Source organism: Lonchura striata, chromosome 8, assembly GCF_046129695.1.
Source record: "Lonchura striata isolate bLonStr1 chromosome 8, bLonStr1.mat, whole genome shotgun sequence".
Lineage (NCBI taxonomy): Eukaryota > Metazoa > Chordata > Aves > Passeriformes > Estrildidae > Lonchura > Lonchura striata.
Genome location: NC_134610.1, coordinates 37,732,494 through 37,749,263, shown reverse-complemented (window position 1 = coordinate 37,749,263; position 16,770 = coordinate 37,732,494). Strand labels below are relative to the sequence as shown.

General features: G+C 48.6%; 1 protein-coding gene across 8 annotated transcripts in view; it reads right to left on the bottom strand.

Moving 5' to 3' along the window:
* The window catches only part of AGAP1 (ArfGAP with GTPase domain, ankyrin repeat and PH domain 1), a 307,939-nt gene that overhangs the window by 241,641 nt on the left and 49,528 nt on the right, over nt 1-16,770 (bottom strand). Inside the window, exon 1 of one of the 8 annotated variants that reach the window (XM_021536096.3) lies at nt 894-2,427. The exons of the other annotated variants lie outside the window; for them this stretch is intronic. Within the exon in view, the coding sequence (XP_021391771.3) occupies nt 894-1,908 (1,015 nt within the window). The 5' untranslated portion in view covers nt 1,909-2,427. Of the gene's footprint in view, nt 1-893; nt 2,428-16,770 lie in introns of those variants that run through there. 8 annotated transcript variants of the gene reach the window in all.

The following is a 16,770-nucleotide window of genomic DNA, read 5'->3' as shown; positions in this document are numbered from 1 at the left end:
GTCAGCTCTTCCCTGCTGTCCCACAGTAAGGTACCTCCATCCCATAGTAAGGTTCTTATTCAAGTTTTTCTTGTATCTGAGGGATTCACAAACCCCAAGAATTCCCTATCTGATTTCCACCTAGACTAGAAACGCTCTGGCTAATTTGTACACAGCTATATAAAATGACTCAAGTAATAAAATAATTCAAAGAGTGTGGCTTCTGATTCTATACTATGTTTTTCAAAAACATCTAAGTTCAAGCTCTTTTATTACAATAATCATGTGGGATTTATGAGACATTTACACCAGCATTTACTCACTTCTCCAGTAGTGCCCATTTCTAACCAACATAACCCATGCTTCAGATTGCAGAAGTCTTTCCAAAAGGAGAAAGTCCCAGTGCTGTGCAGCACTAGGCCACCCAGTGACCTATATACAGCAGCACTCCAGTCCAGCTTCTATTCCATAATTAAACAAGTGACACTTGCCTCACGCATCTGTCCTAGAATGCCCAACCAGTCACCCCAGAGAGGGATTTTTGGTTCAGGAGGACAGAGAGCCTGACCTGCACTCTGCAGAGCTGCACTACCAGGTGCTTCAAAGCACGCTGTATCCATGGAACAGTTTGGATTGGAGGGAACCTTAAACATCATCTCACCCCATCCCCTTGCCATAGGCAGGGGCAGCTTCCACTATCCCAGGTTACTCCAAGCTCCATCCAGCCTGGCTTTGGACACTTCCAGGGATTCAGGGGCAGCCACAGCTTCTCTGGGCACCCTGCGCCAGGGCCTGCCCACCCTGCTGAACCCCAGTGCAGCATCTCCCTCTCCTCGCACCCAACAGCCCCTTGACCCCACCACCCATCCCCCAGCACCGATGCCGAGCCACCCAGAGGAGACAAGGAGGGGCACCTTTATGGGGGGACCCGTTGATGCTCTCGGAGCTGGACTGCGTGTCCACGGCGGCTCTCCTGAGGCTGCTAAAATAAGCCCTGGACCTGGAGAAGCTGCTGCGGGGGGAGCGCCCGTGGGGGCTGCCGAAGAGGGCGGCGGGGCCGTCCCTGCGGGCGAAGATGCCGCTGAAGAAGCGCAGGAGCCGGTGCTCGGTACCGGCGGCGGGGCCCTCCCGGCCCAGCCGCTCCGAGAGCCGCTGCAGGTCGCTGTTATCCAGGGTCCGGTTCTTGCTCTTGCTGCGCTCCCAGCGCTCCAGCCGGGACAGCGGGTCCGCCTGGCTCAGCACCTCGCCCACGTCCAGCGTGTTGCGCTTCTCGGGGGGCTCCGCGGGCAGCGCGGCGGGCGGCGAGGGCGGCGGCGGCCCGGGCAGGCAGCCGGAGCTGCTGTGCCGCCGCACCCGGGCCGGCTCCGCGCTGCCGCCGCCGCTCCAGTGCCTGAAGCTGAAGCTCCGCCGCAGCAGCCCCGACTGCCGCCGCGGGCTCTGGCCCCGCTCCGCCGGGGCCGGCTCGCCGGGCCCACCGTCCTTGCCCCCCTGCTCCCCGGGCGGGGATGCGGCTGCGGCCGCCGCGGCTTCTCCGGGTCCGGCGCTGCCCCGCGGCGCCCCGGGCACGGGCGGCCCCGCTCTCCTCGGCACCTTGAGGCGGCCCAGCTCCAGCTGCCCCGTGCTCAGCGTCCGGAAGGTGCGGAAGCCGCAGGGGCTGGGGACCCTGTCCCGCTCCTCGCCCTCCTCCTCGCCCTCCTCCTCCTCCAGCAGCAGCAGCCCGGCCCTGGTGAGGCTGGAGGAGCCCGGCGGGCGGCTCCGCCCGCGCCGGGGCAGCTCGGGGCCGGCGCGGCCGCTCTCCGGCCCCAGCAGCTCCTTCTTCACCATGGTCACGGAGATGCGGTACACGGTCTTCCTCTGCGGAGTGCCCCGCTGCATCCTCTCGGGGGAGGAGGCGGCGGCCGGCGGCTCGCTGCTGTCCAGGAGGTACATGATGGCTCTGCCTTCAGGCAGCGGCGGGCACCACGGGCATCGGCGCCGAGATGGATGGATGGATGGATGGATGGATGGATAAAGGGAGAGACGCGGGTGGCTGGAAACGCAGAGCCACAATCCACTGCAACCCGGTTAAAAAAAAAAAATGAAATAAATAAATTGTAATAAAAAAAAAAAAAAAAAAAAAAATGCTCCGGTGTCACACCCCGCTCTGCGGCGGGGTCAGGCTGGGCTCCGGCTGCGCTCCCCGCCGGCGGCCGGCGTCCATGGCAGCGGCATCCCGGAGAGGCGCCGAGGGACGGCTCACATCCACGCACGCATCCTCCTCCCGCGGAGTCCGGCTCCGCTCTTCACGGCATGGGAGCTGCAGCAGCCGCTTCCGAGCCCATTGTTTACAGCGCGGCTGCGGATCTGGCCGTGTTTGTCCCTGGCCTCTCCTCGGGTAGATGCGGTCGGTATCCGCGGCGGGCGCGGAAGGGCCGCGCGGAGCGGAGCCGGCGGTGCCGGAGCGCCCGGCGCACGCCCCGGGGCGGGCAGCGCGCAGCCGAGCGGCGGGGCCCGGCCGCGCCAGCCGGCAGCAAACAAGCGCCGGAATGGAGTCCCGCCCGCCCGGGAGCGGCCCGGATTCCCTCTGCCGCCTCCTCTCGGGAAAGGGATACGCCTTGCGCTTCCCTGCCAGCAGCGCCAGCAAGCCAGAAGCACGCAATTGTCCTCTGGAGGTCAGCCAGTCCAAGCCCCTGCCCAGGCAGGGTTACCTGCAGCAGGTGACACAGGAACACGTCCAGGTGAGGCTGGAACGACTCCAGAGAGGGAGCCCAACCTCCCCGAGCAGCCTGTTCCCATCAACTTACAGAAGTTCTTTTTCGTGTTGATGTGAAACTTCTCGTGGTTTAGGTTATGGCCGTTGCTCCTCATCCTGGTGCTGGACACCACTGAAAAGTCCGGCATCTTCTTCTTGGCATCTGCCTTTGGGGATGATTATATGTGATAATGGGATCCAGGATTTACTCAGGTCCACAAAAGGGCAAGGCGTGTGGTACCCATCAGCTTGGACCACAACCTGAGCTCAGATCTTAGTTCATTCTGCATCCGAGGCAACAATTAAAATCAGTCAAAACTACTCAGAACCGGTTTATTTTTTTATCTGTGACCCACCTTAACAAATGTTTGTTCACCGCATCTCTGCGGTTTACAATTAACTCTGCACAATTAACAAGCCCCATTACTAGATTGGTTAGTCAGGCAAAAACTCTTCCCAAGCAGCAATCAGAACCTGGCTCTCGTACACTGCAGGAGGAGGGCGTGGCACACACACCCCCTTTCACACCCAGCTTGCCACTGCTTTTGCAGGGATGCGGAGGTAATTAACAGCCAGTAAATGCCTGCTTTTAGTCACTCACAAACCAGGCTGGCAGGAAAAAAAAAAAGTTAAGCAATAACGCTTCTAGGTTCCATGCCTAACATCCCATAAAAAGGCTTGAAAAACCACCTTGCATCTCCCACATCTACAATCAAAACATCCTTCACCAATGCCAGTGAGGGTCAAAAGCAATAAAAAAGCAGGTGTAAAAACGAAGGAAAGCACTGCCACTTCCACCACAAAACCCCAAGTGCCACATCTACAGGTCTTTTAATTCCCCCGGGGACGGGGCTCCACCGCTGCCCCGGGCAGCTGTGCCACAGCCTGGCCTCACTTTCAGTGAGGAACAGCTCCGGACCTGGGGGCACATCAGGCTGGAGCTCACCCCCAGGAGCAGCTCCAGACCTGGGGGCACATCAGGCTGGGGCTCACCCCCAGGAGCAGCTCCAGACCTGGGGGCACATCAGGCTGGGGCTCACCCCCAGGAGCAGCTCCAGACCTGGGGGCACATCAGGCTGGGGCTCACCCCCAGGAGCAGCTCCAGACCTGGGGACACATCAGGCTGGGGCACACCCCCAGGAGCAGCTCCAGACCTGGGGGCACATCAGGCTGGGGCTCACCCCCAGGAGCAGCTCCAGACCTGGGGGCACATCAGGCTGGGGCACACCCCCAGGAGCAGCTCCGGACCTGGGGGCACATCAGGCTGGAGCACACCCCCAGGAGCAGCTCCAGACCTGGGGGCACATCAGGCTGGGGCTCACCCCCAGGAGCAGCTCCAGACCTGGGGACACATCAGGCTGGGGCACACCCCCAGGAGCAGCTCCAGACCTGGGGGCACATCAGGCTGGGGCTCACCCCCAGGAGCAGCTCCAAACTCTGACACCAGGAATAAGGGACGCTCTGGGTCCCAGCCTCTGCACACATCCATTTATTGGTGACACCGTGATCCCACAAGCCATACTGCTGCTCTGTTAACATAGAGAATTCCTGATTTAGCTCATTCCTACAGATATCGGTGCTGTCTTTAACGCTGACTAATTAACACTGATTATTCCTCTTAGCTCTATTCACCATGGAATAGACCTGCACATGTAGTTTCAGCAGATATGGATTCAAGATGAGGGGCTTCGAGCAACCTGCTCTAGTGGAAGGTGCTCCTGCCCGTGGCAAAGTTGGAACAAGGTGATATATAATGTCTCTGGGATCCTAAGGTCTCCCTTGGCCAGCCCAAAAGGAGATTTCCAGTTCCTTCTAAATGTTGTTCGCTGCCATAGAACGCTGGCACATTTCTCCAACACCCAAAAGGCCACTTCTAATGGGGATTTCCAAAGAAAAAAATCAAAGGGAAGAGATCGGCGAGGGAAAAACCTGTTACAAAATAGGAGCCTAAGTGTGAAAATCTGTTGTTTATGTTTTTCTCAATATGTAAATCTGTAAATTCACCAGACTTGGAGTGCGCCAGGACTCATCCCGCCTCGCGATCCAGGCCGCGCTTTCCAGCGTGCCGCGCGGGGAGCGCAGCCTCCTCACCCGGAGCGGGATCAACCATTTTTCATCCTCCGGGATGACAGACCCCTCCAGAGGAACCACTTTTAAGCGCAGACGAATAGCCGGCACATTCCTCCAGCCCTCTCCGGAGCATCCCACACTCCCCTTCTCCCCGCTTGGGGCTGCGCTCCGCTCGCATCGGGTGGGAACGCGGACATCCATCATCCGTCGGGATGCTGCAGCAGCTCTTCCTACGGGCAGTAAGTGGTACTCCAAGGTTGCTCCGCTGCTACTCATCACAACTTACCACCCTGCAACTTCTCGTAAGGCTTCCTGTAAACAGGACGAGTTGTTTTGCAGCCGCCTGTGCCGCTGGTGCAAAGCCCACCATCACCTGGTGGTCCGGCCATCCCCCTTCAGCCCCGGCCAGACGAACTACAGAAATCTGCTTTCAGTGCTCATCTAGCAGCGGGTTCGTTCCGAATTCACAGCGCAAGGGGTGTCATGTTTAACACTGCGGGCGGGATGCCCGCGGAGGGGGATGCCGCCCGGAGCCCGCCCGGCCGGGCTGCGAGCCAAGCGCCGCCCGGCTCCTGCCGCCCCTCTCGGCCCGCAATTAGCACAGATCCGCTCCCAGGACCGGAGGAGTCCCTCAGGCCCCGGGACGAGAGCAGCCAGCAGCCACGGCAGCCAACCCAAACAAGTGATTTGGCTCGCAGCCTACGCCCTGTGTCCTGAAGGGCCCTCGGCAGCGGCTGCCGCTCACCTTCTCTTCCCCGGGCGCTCGGAAGCAGAGCAGGATGCACAGGCACCGTAAGTACCAGGCTCTGCAAGGTGCCGGCCCTCTCCGGGGGCTGGGACACAGGGGGTTACACCCTCCATTCCAACACTGCAAACCGCTCCGTGACCTTCTGCCAAGATCACTAAACACCCCCAGAGGATCTTGCTGGACAAAGTCTTGCTGCCTCTCCAGTGGGGTCACACTGGAAAGTACAGCCATGGAAATCCTCCATCCCATGCAGCCAGTAAAAGGCCACGTTTGCCATTTCCCACCTAGGATAAGCTCTCTAGCAGAATTAGAGGTTCACAATTCTCAGCAACGAGCCCAGTGATTTATTCTTAATCAGCGAAACACAAGTGTCTCAAACGTATCTTCAAAAAGCTTCAAGGCAAGCTCATGTGATCAGAGTGCAGAGGGAGCTCTCTGAACACAGCATTCACTGATGCCCACCCCGATGATGTTCTGGAGTTGAGTTTCACATCCCCAGCACACAGCACTCGCTGCCTGCTCGCCATCAACAACTGCAGAGATGACCCTGCTGGCATTCCTGCTCTCCAACAGCTGCAGAGCAAGGTCACTGAGCAGCAAATACTACTGGTACTGACTTTATCAAGCAAACACTTCTTGTGTCACTCCAAGTAATGCAAAGCAGGTGTAGCATTTTCTCTTTTCTAAAGAACTCTTTGCAAAAATAATTATAATTCTTTGATTCCTTGTTCTTAATTCCTTACAGGTGTTTCACATTCTGCCAGCAGATCTAACACAATCACCACTCAGATGTAAAAGCCCAGACACACAGAAAGAACAGTTGGACTTGATGATCTTAGAGATCTTTTCCAACCTGAACAATTCTAGGATTCTATTAAATACCTCACACACCAGCAGCATCTCACTCAGAATTAACATTTCCATGCTGAGACATACTGGACAGGTTTGTCAACACCTTTCAGGGACACAATTCCTGTGATGCTGCTTGTTTATATGCCCATGTTTTGGATTTTAATGTTACCATTTTTGCAGACTGCAGGCTAAACTCTAAACACACAGTACCACTCTAAGTAGTGGTTCCTTTGACAAATTGATTGTGGAAGGCAAAATGAGGTCACCTGAGCAATTCTTAAGAGTAATTTGGACAGGATTTCACTTTTGTCTCCTGGAGAGGCCACGCTCCATCCGCTGTTTGTCACCACAGATCAGCGTTCAACCAGCAAACAAGAGGAGGCATCTGGACCAGAACAACATTGTGCTGCAGGGGAGCAGCAACCCAGAGCCCAAACTCAGGGGCTCTCTGCAGCCACGGGGTTTGCATTAAGGCACTGATCTGTGTCCTCCTGTCACTCTGCACTCGTCCATTAAACAGGCCCGAGTTCCCTGTAGGCAATTCTTAACTCACATGAAGAACAGAGACATCTCACAACAAAGCAGAGACTAGGGGCTACGAAGTCAGCATTTGGCACCAATAATGACCTTACTGTCAGCACAGGGAAAGCACATTCCTGTCCTAAAAACACTGGATGCTGAGCAGGAAAGGGAATAAGGGCCATGGGATGTGATGTAAAAATGCAACTCAATCGTTTGTCTCACCAGAAGAGAGGTAAAACGTTTGGCATTACTTCTCCAGGAAGAGGGTGCCTTATTGCCAGGGATATTCTATCACATGGGATAATTAAAGTCACAATAATTGTCATTTTCATGTCTCAGCGTGGATTATGGTACTTCCTTTCACATCAATTATGCCTTTTAAGTATTTAATAGTCTAACAGGCTCTTGCTTCATAAGACTACATTATTTTATAAATATAATAATGAAATAGCTTTGACTCATATTAATTCATTAAAGATGAAGGTAGGGATCACTCATCTTTATATTAAATGGAAAAAAATTAAGTTAAATCAGTTACAATTTTTTTAAATCATGACACATTCTAGCATTATTATTTTTAAAAATTATCTTCAAGCAAATTCCAAATTTCATAAAATTTCTGATGTCCAGGCATAGCAGGTTTGAGCTCTGCAATTTATTTAAAAGAGCAGAGTAAAACTCCTTTTTTTTAAGGGAAAGAGCATAAAACCTCTTGAATTCTTCTGCATGACTGAGATCATCCTTTTGATTTGTGCCCCCAAGCTGATGGAGCTGTTAAAATTAATATATTGTGCCTATCCATCAGCTTAAAAACAAAACAATACACCTGACTGGATTTTTACTGAATAAACCAGGGTAGTCCTCAGTTACCTTCTCACTGAACAAAGAGGCATCCAGAGAATTAAGTGTGCAATTCATTTTTCCATTTTAAGTAAAGGGTTTTGTATATCACATCATTTGACAGAGGAGTTGTATCTTTCTGTAACTGAAGCAGCAGAACAGGCAAACATAAAACATAGCAAAAATGAAAGATATAGAAACTACATATTAATACTTCAAGCTAAGACACTAAAGCTTGTTGTCCTGAAGCTACACCATTGAATTATAGATACAAAACTTGATTTGCTCTTCTATAAATTTGGTTTATCATTCTGCCATTCCCTCACGGCCTTGGGGATGGACCAAGCAATGCTAAAGCCATTCCTACAGGTGATCCCAAGACTCTGCTTCCACTTCAATCCAAGTTGCCAACACAGATGTGTTCACATTCTGCATTTATTCACAGGGCTAACTGTAGAAATGCAATTTTTGTGACTTTAATTTGCTTCTAAGCAGGCTGCCAGTGTCACCCAGGAGCCCTGCTTGCTGTTCTTTCCATCTCCTGAGACACAACACCCCAGCCACCGACGAGCCGCAGTGGAGCACCTCGGCCATCCCAGGGACACTTGGAAAAGCATCAGCTGATGCAGCTCCAAAAGCTGCTCTTGTCACTGCCTGCCCTCTCAGCTGCTGGCAGGCAAAGATTCCAAGAATAAACTGTAAGAAAACTCATCTTCCTACACACCCAGCATTCCCTGAGGGGGTTGTTCACACAGCCTGAGTTCGTACACACCACCGCTTCAGAATCTCATTTTAAATACAGGTATTTATGAATAGATAACACATTAATATAGAGCCATGTTTGTCTCCACAAGAAACAGTGCAAATTTCAAGAAATCCTTACCTCATTTCGGATATTATGTCATTTTTTTTAAGAAGCTAAATGCTTTTTAACTCAGGCTATCATACCTTTCCTTTAATCCCCTCTCTGGCACAGTAAAATATTCTGACAGGCAGCATAATTTGTAACTCAGAACTGCAACTTTTGCTTATTACTTGTGGTGTTTCAGTACCTCACAAGCAGGAAGATTTCCAGATGCCTGCCAGCTACTCAGTGTTCCTCATTTTTAGGCAGGTTGTTTTTCACCTCAAATCACCTAGGACTCCAAAGAGACTGCACTGCAGCGAGGCAAAGAGAACTCAAGAAAGGACTTTTGGCTAAACTTTCAGCTCCAACTATAGGGAAGCAGGTGAATTGGTCATTAACAAGGATCTAGGTGAGCACTCGGGCACAGGATGATCTGCACAAGCCTAGGCAGGCTCTGAAGGGCCATGAATGCAGAAGGTTGTGTGTTTATGGAAAAGGATTATTCCAAAAGCACCAGCTTGGATCCATCAGTGTAAGAAAGAGGGAGAATGTGCCATGACACCTGCTCCTACCACAGCCATCTATTCACTGAGCAGTGCTACTCTTCTGGGAGCCTGATTAAATTGCTACCCCTACTCAGCATTTCTCTGCAAAGTCAAGTGTCACAACAGTATCACAGATTTGACTCTGGATTTTTTTTTTTAACTCTAGGCAAGAAAACGAAGCAAGGAATAGGAGTGGAATGGGGAGGGTGTTCTGGGCTCATCTACAAGTAGATGGCAGAAGGACTCTCAGCTCTGATGCTCCATTCTGGATACAGACATTCCATAGGCTCAAACTGGCCTACCTCAGGGAAGAGAGGCTTGGGGTGCAGTCACAACTTTACACTCCCTTTTACAACCTCAGAAATGGAGTGTGGATTTCCCCACAGGCTTCAGAGACACCTCAGGACAGCACATAAAGGGGGCTTACAACAAGGCTGCAGAGCAACATTTCACATGGGCTTGTAGCTCACAGGACAAGGGAGAATGGTTTTAAACAAAAGGAGAGAAGGGATGGATGGGATATTGGGCAGGAATTGTTCCCTGGCACAGGTGTCCAGAGCAGCTGTGGCTGCCCCTGGATCCCTGGCAGTGTCCAAGGCCAGGCTGGACACTGGGGCTTGGAGCAGCCTGGGACAGTGGGAAGTGTCCCTGCCCATGGCCTCTGAGGTCCCTTCCAACCCAAAGCACTCAGTGGTTCTACAGCACCACCTCTGTGTCCCCACAGCTGCACACACCACCTCTGCCGGGTATTTTGTGGTCAGCTGTGCACCAGGCTTTGTGTGGGGTTACACAACCATGGCCTTCAGGCTGTGGACAGAGCAGATGGAACCAGCCAGCTCTGCCAGCTCTGCCCCTCCAGGTGCTGCACTCAAAAAGCCAAACCTGTGTTATGCAAGCCTTGCATTAAAAGTCTGCTCGATGCCTTTCTGCCACTGAACAAACCATGACGTCTGTAAAAGCTTTTAACAACCACCCAAACTCTTTAAAAAGCTTCTCTCTTTATAAACAAAGTACGGTAGCAAAGAAAATGTGATGTGAAATCAGCTTGAGTATCTGTGTTTTCAAGCCAGCCTCGAGCTAGGAAGCAGAAAAGGTTTTAACAAACACAAAGAGAGCGGGTCTGGGTAAGGCACTTTTCTGCAAACTACACACTGACCCAAGGAGCACTGAAGGACACAGACAGGCTGGTAAATAGAACCATGCAAAGCACCAAACCCAAACAGGTTCAACTCCTACACAGCTTGTTGGAGTCTGTCCTAGCCCAGCAGCCACACCTGCACATCCTCCCTGGGAATGGAAGCACCACTGTGCAAGGGGAAGAGAAGGGGAGTCTCCACTGAAACCAGAAATTATCCTTAAGAAATCCCCATTGTTGGGATGTACAAGCAAATTAAAGAGGTGCAACGTTAGAGAAGAGTCAAGGAAGCTGAAGGGGCTGGGCTGTTTCCCTCCAGCTTTGCAGCAATGTTGAACACTGGCAGGAGGAAGAGATCCAAAACACCAGTTTGGATCAGCTGAGAAATGCTATTAAACACCAGCTCTGCAGTGCTTTCAACAGATTTAGAATTGTAAAATCAGAGTGGTTTGGGTTGGGAGGGACCTTTGAGCTCATCCTATTCTACCCCCTGCCATTCCAGGGACATCTTCCACTATCCCAGGCTGCTCCAAGCCCTGTCCAACCTGGCCTTGGACACTTCCAGGGATCCAGGGGCAGCCACAGCTGCTCTGGGCACCCTGTGCCAGGGCCTGCCCACCCTCACAGGGAGTAATTTCTTCTGTATGCCAATTTTCTATATATGTTCAGCCTCTCCCTAATCAACAGACAAAGATACCACTTGAACAAAAGATGAAAATCCGAAGAACAGCATTTTCCACTGAGGAAGACATTTCTTAGCAGTAACTTTTAATATATATGTTTATCTCAATACCCTACAACAGCACACAAATTCTCCCTTCACCATGTCACATCCCACTTTTTACATCCTATTCCTGTTCAGCAGCATTTCAATGGACAATCTGCCTGTTATCTGAAGACCTGCCATTAGTTCTAATGCAGAAAACACATCCTTTAGCACTTCAGAAGATCTGCCTGAAACAGAAGCACTCATTAAGGTAGAGACCAGCAGGAAACACAGCTCTATATGAATTTTGATTAGACTGGCTCTGAAAAGAGAAACTAATTCCTGAAGCCAGCCCTTTCACCATGCACAGGGCAATAAAAAGTGCCATTTCCTCCTGGTCCTCCACCTCTGCTCCTTCCCTCCCTCCTGTTATTCCACTGGTTTCCATGCCATTCCATTAACAGGATAAAAAAATTTACATAATTTTCTAACATGCAAAAAAAAAAAAAACAACAAAGGTGAAGGGTTGGGAGGGGGCTGGAAAATTCACTTCCTTGCTTTTGCTGTTTTCGCTCCAAAGCTAAGCAAGCCCAGCTGCTCAGGAAATACCATTGGAATGAACACATTATTGAACATGGAAGAATCAATCGAGATTGCTGTCAAAAATTTCACATGCTGCAAGCAGGCCAGCAATCAAAGGGCTCTTACGAAATACTTCTCAGCCATGTTGAACAACTTCATCTTTCAAAACTTGGGCACATGATCAAAATTACTTAAAAAAACAAACAAACAAACAAAAAAAAAACCCAGAAATCACACTGAATAACTGAATTAGAGGAATTTCACCAGGAAGCCAGGAGCTATTTTTTGTTATTAACACCTGACATAACATGACTGTTTTCTAAGTATTGCATTTATTGCAGACCAAATGAAGAGGGGGGGGAAAAGAAATATGAGCTAAAGATTACTTCTTTCCAAACAGCAAAGCCTACTCATTTTGTGACTGTTTCATCCTGGATTCTTTTCACTGACACGTTTGCTGACAACACACAAAGAACATTGACTCTTCTAAAGGGCAACCTCAGCCTATTTTGCTGTAAATGCTTGAACCCCACAGAGGTTCCTCTTCATCAGCTGACAGTGATGAACAATTTGACCATGCCAGAGCTGCTCTCTTACAGTCACAAGGAGAAAATTTCACAGCTTGGAGCACCCTGGGACAGTGGAAGGTGTCCCTACCCATGGCAAGGAGTGAAAGGGGATGAGCTTTAAGGTCCCTTCCAGCCCAGCCACTCTGGGATTTTATACCAGCTTTCATATGTCCTGATGCAACAAATTGGATTGTTTATGATTTTCCTGTAATTCCATAATGCTGTGCCACTCTGAAGTAAGTATCTGCAGCAAGTCTGCCCTTCCTTGCATCAACAGATGGAATGTAGCTGCCTGCTCAGTTCCTTTTCCAAGCAAATAATTTGGATTCTTACTTATTTCCCTTAAAGAACCTTCTGGTGGCCTTCATCATCTGGCAGTTCAGATCTTGCAGCACACAGGAGGACACTGTGAACTGAGGCTGTTCTTGCAAATTCTATATTCCTCCACTACTAAACTGAAATAACCAATTTATGCTGGGTTTTTCTTATTTTTCCTCCTGTGTTGACCATAATGCATTGTCATCTCATGGAATTTAGCTCTGGGATATTCCATTTGACAGTATCAGAAGTTCTTTGTTTCTTTAGTATCTGCTATCATGTGCCTTTAGTTATTGAATGTTCCCAGAAACAGAAAAGGGGCCACTTCATTCAAAAACTCTGTACCTCCACAGGCTAGAAAATGAAAAATCATGAAAAATGAACAACCAACCCTCAGGGTACAGAGTATATAAAACAGAAAAATACCCTCAAGCACCTCCTCTTTTCCCTCCTCACCCCAACATCCACAAGATACAAAGAGGACACAACCTTCATAATTCTGTGACCCTACCATGAATAGAAAAACATATTAATAACCACCATTATCCATTTCTGGCACCTCAAAACGCTGTCCCCAATGTATATTTGAAGCCTGGCTCAAATAAATTGTTGCATGAGGATGATGCTCTGCATCCTTCCATTTATACCCCAGACAGGGGGGGTTGAGCAAATTTCTTATAAAAGCAAATAATTACAGAAAACTTAAGCCCCCTGCTGCTCCTAATTTAAACTGTTCTTTCAGCTCCAAGCCACAGCATCTGCTAATGACCTGAATTACTTAGCAGAAATTAAGTTTTGTCTTAGAATCTCTCGAATTAATGACCTCAGTGTGGAATAAGCTTTGTGAACAAGAGTCCTGAAGATCCTGGCAAATACAAGAAAATAGAGAACATGGGTTTTGAAGCTGAAGACTAAAAGGCTGCTTTAAAATTATTTATAACATATGAGAGCTGAGCAGACACTGTATTTGCCTTCTTGAGTAGAGAGAATGCACTATGTCAAAAATTCATTCAAAAATTCGTGTCTTTTCCACCTTGAAAAAACAATGAGTGTGTTTATTTTCTCTTCTTATCAGGAATGGATTTTCAAGTATGCTCCTTCAACTTTTATTATTGCTTTTATGTCCAAGTCAAATAGTGTGCTCTTGGCATATGTGAAACTAAATACTGACAGTTATTGACTGTAAAAGGAAATTCTTAATTGGATGAATTACACCCTCTTGATTCTAACAACAATTTTGTAGAAATGTTAAATCACACACTATTGCTTGCACCATGATTCCCATTTTTTATTATACAGCTCAAGTTCCCAGAATTATACCTTACTGCACTGAAAGAAATAAATTAATCGAGTGAATTCATATGAAGATTTATTTTATTCATATGAAGATTTAGGCACTTTTAAGGTGTTTGGTACTTCAATTAACTTGTAACATTGTGAATTGTACAATCAGAACGCTCTTGAATAATGTTTAATTAAGACCTAAATGTCACAACAAAGGTTATCAGAGGTGTATTTAAAATCATGTTTTACTTGGGAAAAGCTCATCTTGATTCAAGCTGCGAAGCAATTTGAAATTCGGTGAACTGGGGGAATTATTATTAAAGTAGAAGGCACAGATCTTCTGAAGAAATACTGAATTCCAGAACATACAGCCTGCTGATCAATTAACATAAATAATTCTGACCTGTCCCTTTTCCTTGTTCACTGAAATTGGGATGCTCACAGCATAAGGAATATTCTCAGGAGAAAAGGCTGAGATTTGTTGTTCCACCAAATGAGCACCTCAATGAGAAAACTGCCAGGTGAAGACTGTAGCTGGGATTTTTTACAAATTAAAAAAATCCGGGTTCTATGCTGTAATAAGAAACGTAACTGAATTCTGTCCTTCTGTCCAAAAGGAAAGAGTGAGGTCACCGATGGCTGCCAACTGCACCTTGGTAAGAAGCATGTCAGTGCAAAATTCTTTACCCACCTTACACTTCCTCTGGTCTTTCTTCACCAGGCAAGAAAGTGAAGTAAACCTGTCTTTGCAATTAAAATCAAAGAAAACCGTTATGTGATCACGAGAGGTGAGAACGCCAAGAGGAACTGGCTTATCTAACATTTGGGTTTTACTCCCAGGTTGGTGACTGCAGTCCCTCTGACTGGAGACCACCTGGACCTTTAAAGGGCCCCAAAGGACACAAAATCTGTGACTGATTCATTGGGATTCAATCAACTGCTGCTGAGATTGGCCAAAGCACACAGTGCAAAGCGTGGCTCTCAGAAGTCACACAGTGACAAACCTCTGGCTCTTCAGCCAGCCAGTATTAGGGAAATCTGGGAAAACAGGCTGCAGCTTCTGCACTGAATTCTACCAAATGTGGCAGGTTTCAGTTGCAAACAACCTCACCAGATTTTGAAGCCACAGCATGAGGTGTGCTGGGTTAGATGTGCTGGTTAGAGCCACGGGGGGAGCGCCGAGGCTCTGCTGTCACCCTGTACCTGTCACCCCTCACCCTCAGCAGGGAAACATGGCATTTCCTGGAGCACCTGGGAACCTGCAGCCCAAAAGGCTGGGCAATCTTTGTGTGCTTGCCTCCAGCTGCTCTCCCAAGAGATCAGGATCGTTCAAAGCAGTCAGGGGAACAGACACAGACAGGCACCTTGGCAATCCTTTAGGGCCAAGCCTACAGCTCAGTTCCCAGCAACTTCCTTCCTGGGCCAGCTGGACCTGATGTGGGAAATTCAGGACTCCTGGATAACTGCTTCATCAGTGTGATTAAGCAGTAGCTGTTTATTATTTCCATTACACACATATTTCTAGATTCTACCAACTGCTAAGTACACACTTCTTCATTGGTGTCTTTGTCGTGTTCACTCCTTTTCTGCCTGCATTTTTCAGAGTATGTGGTTGGTTATGGTCCAGGTGTTTCACAGCCCTCTGTTATCTAGTTCTTGCTGTCCTGGTATGTGGTTTCTCAGCCTCCTCTTTCATAATTTAATACAATTTATGTTTCAGTAGTCTTGGTGAATTCCTGAGGCCTTGATAACAAACTTAGAAGCAGGCTGGCTGGTGCACACTATGGCCTAACCCTTGCATATATATTGCAACAACCTCATGTGGTTTCACTCCTCCTCCAGCCTCAGTTTTCAGGGATACATCAGGAACTCCAGCCTCAATTTTCATGGATACATCAGGAACTCCAGCCTCAATTTTCATGGATACATCAGGAACTCCAGCCTCAGTTTTCATGGATACATCAGGAACTCCAGCCTCAGTTTTCAGGGATACATCAGGAACTCCAGCCTCAGTTTTTCAGGGATACATCAGGAACTCCAGCCTCAGTTTTTCAGGGATACATCAGGAACTCCAGCCTCAGTTTTTCAGGGATACATCAGGAACTCCAGCCTCAGTTTTCATGGGTATCTTTGTTTACACACAGGAGGGAAAGCAACAGCACAGAAACCTACCTGAAAGAGACTTGCAAAACATCAGAGTTGAGGAGAGAGCAGAGCTAGAGGATGGGAAATACTTCCGCAAAGTTTTGTAAAACATGAGGAATGGGTTTTTGGGGTTTTTTTCCAGCTGCAGGTCATACACCAGGACAGGTTTTACACAGGTTTTGGCCTGACCTTGCCTTGTGCAGGAGATGAGACTAGATCACCCCCTGTGGTCTCCCCAACCTGAACTTTCCTGCACAGGTAAAGGTTTTAAAACTGCTCAAACATGATTTTGCTCTATTAAGTTGCATATCAAATGAAAATACTTCAGTAAATTGAGCAGTTCTCTAAGGAAAGCAAACTCTTATCTATCCCTTTCATAACATTCTGTGTGGTATAATAAAGTGAGAGAATAAAGCAACTGGAGGGATTTTCCCCCTCATAGCAAGCACACACAAATGATGAAGGTTCAAGGTTAAGAAAACAAAAAAAAAAACCCCTAATCATAACATATTAATGCTACAAGGAAAAAAATCTCATTAAAGCCATAGCGATATGGCAGCAATGCCTCCTGATACAAGTAATCATATATTAATAAGCCTAAATCATATTTTAGACTGGACTATCACTTAACAGAAGAGAAGAACCACATCCAAAATAACATTCTTTAAAGACACTGAACTGTCTTCTTTAAATATTTTAAAAGCCAAAACAAACAACTCCTGGTAGCAGAACTAAAGGGGCTTTACATCAAACACCAGCTATTACTGTGTGGAGCAGAGGCTGTCCCCATGTGAAAGGCTCCTGGTTTGAGTTCCCAGTACCTCCAGTGAGAGAAGTGCTGAGGGAGGGAGGGAGGCAGGGAGAACTCGTGTCCTCACCTAAGCACAAAGCCCTGAG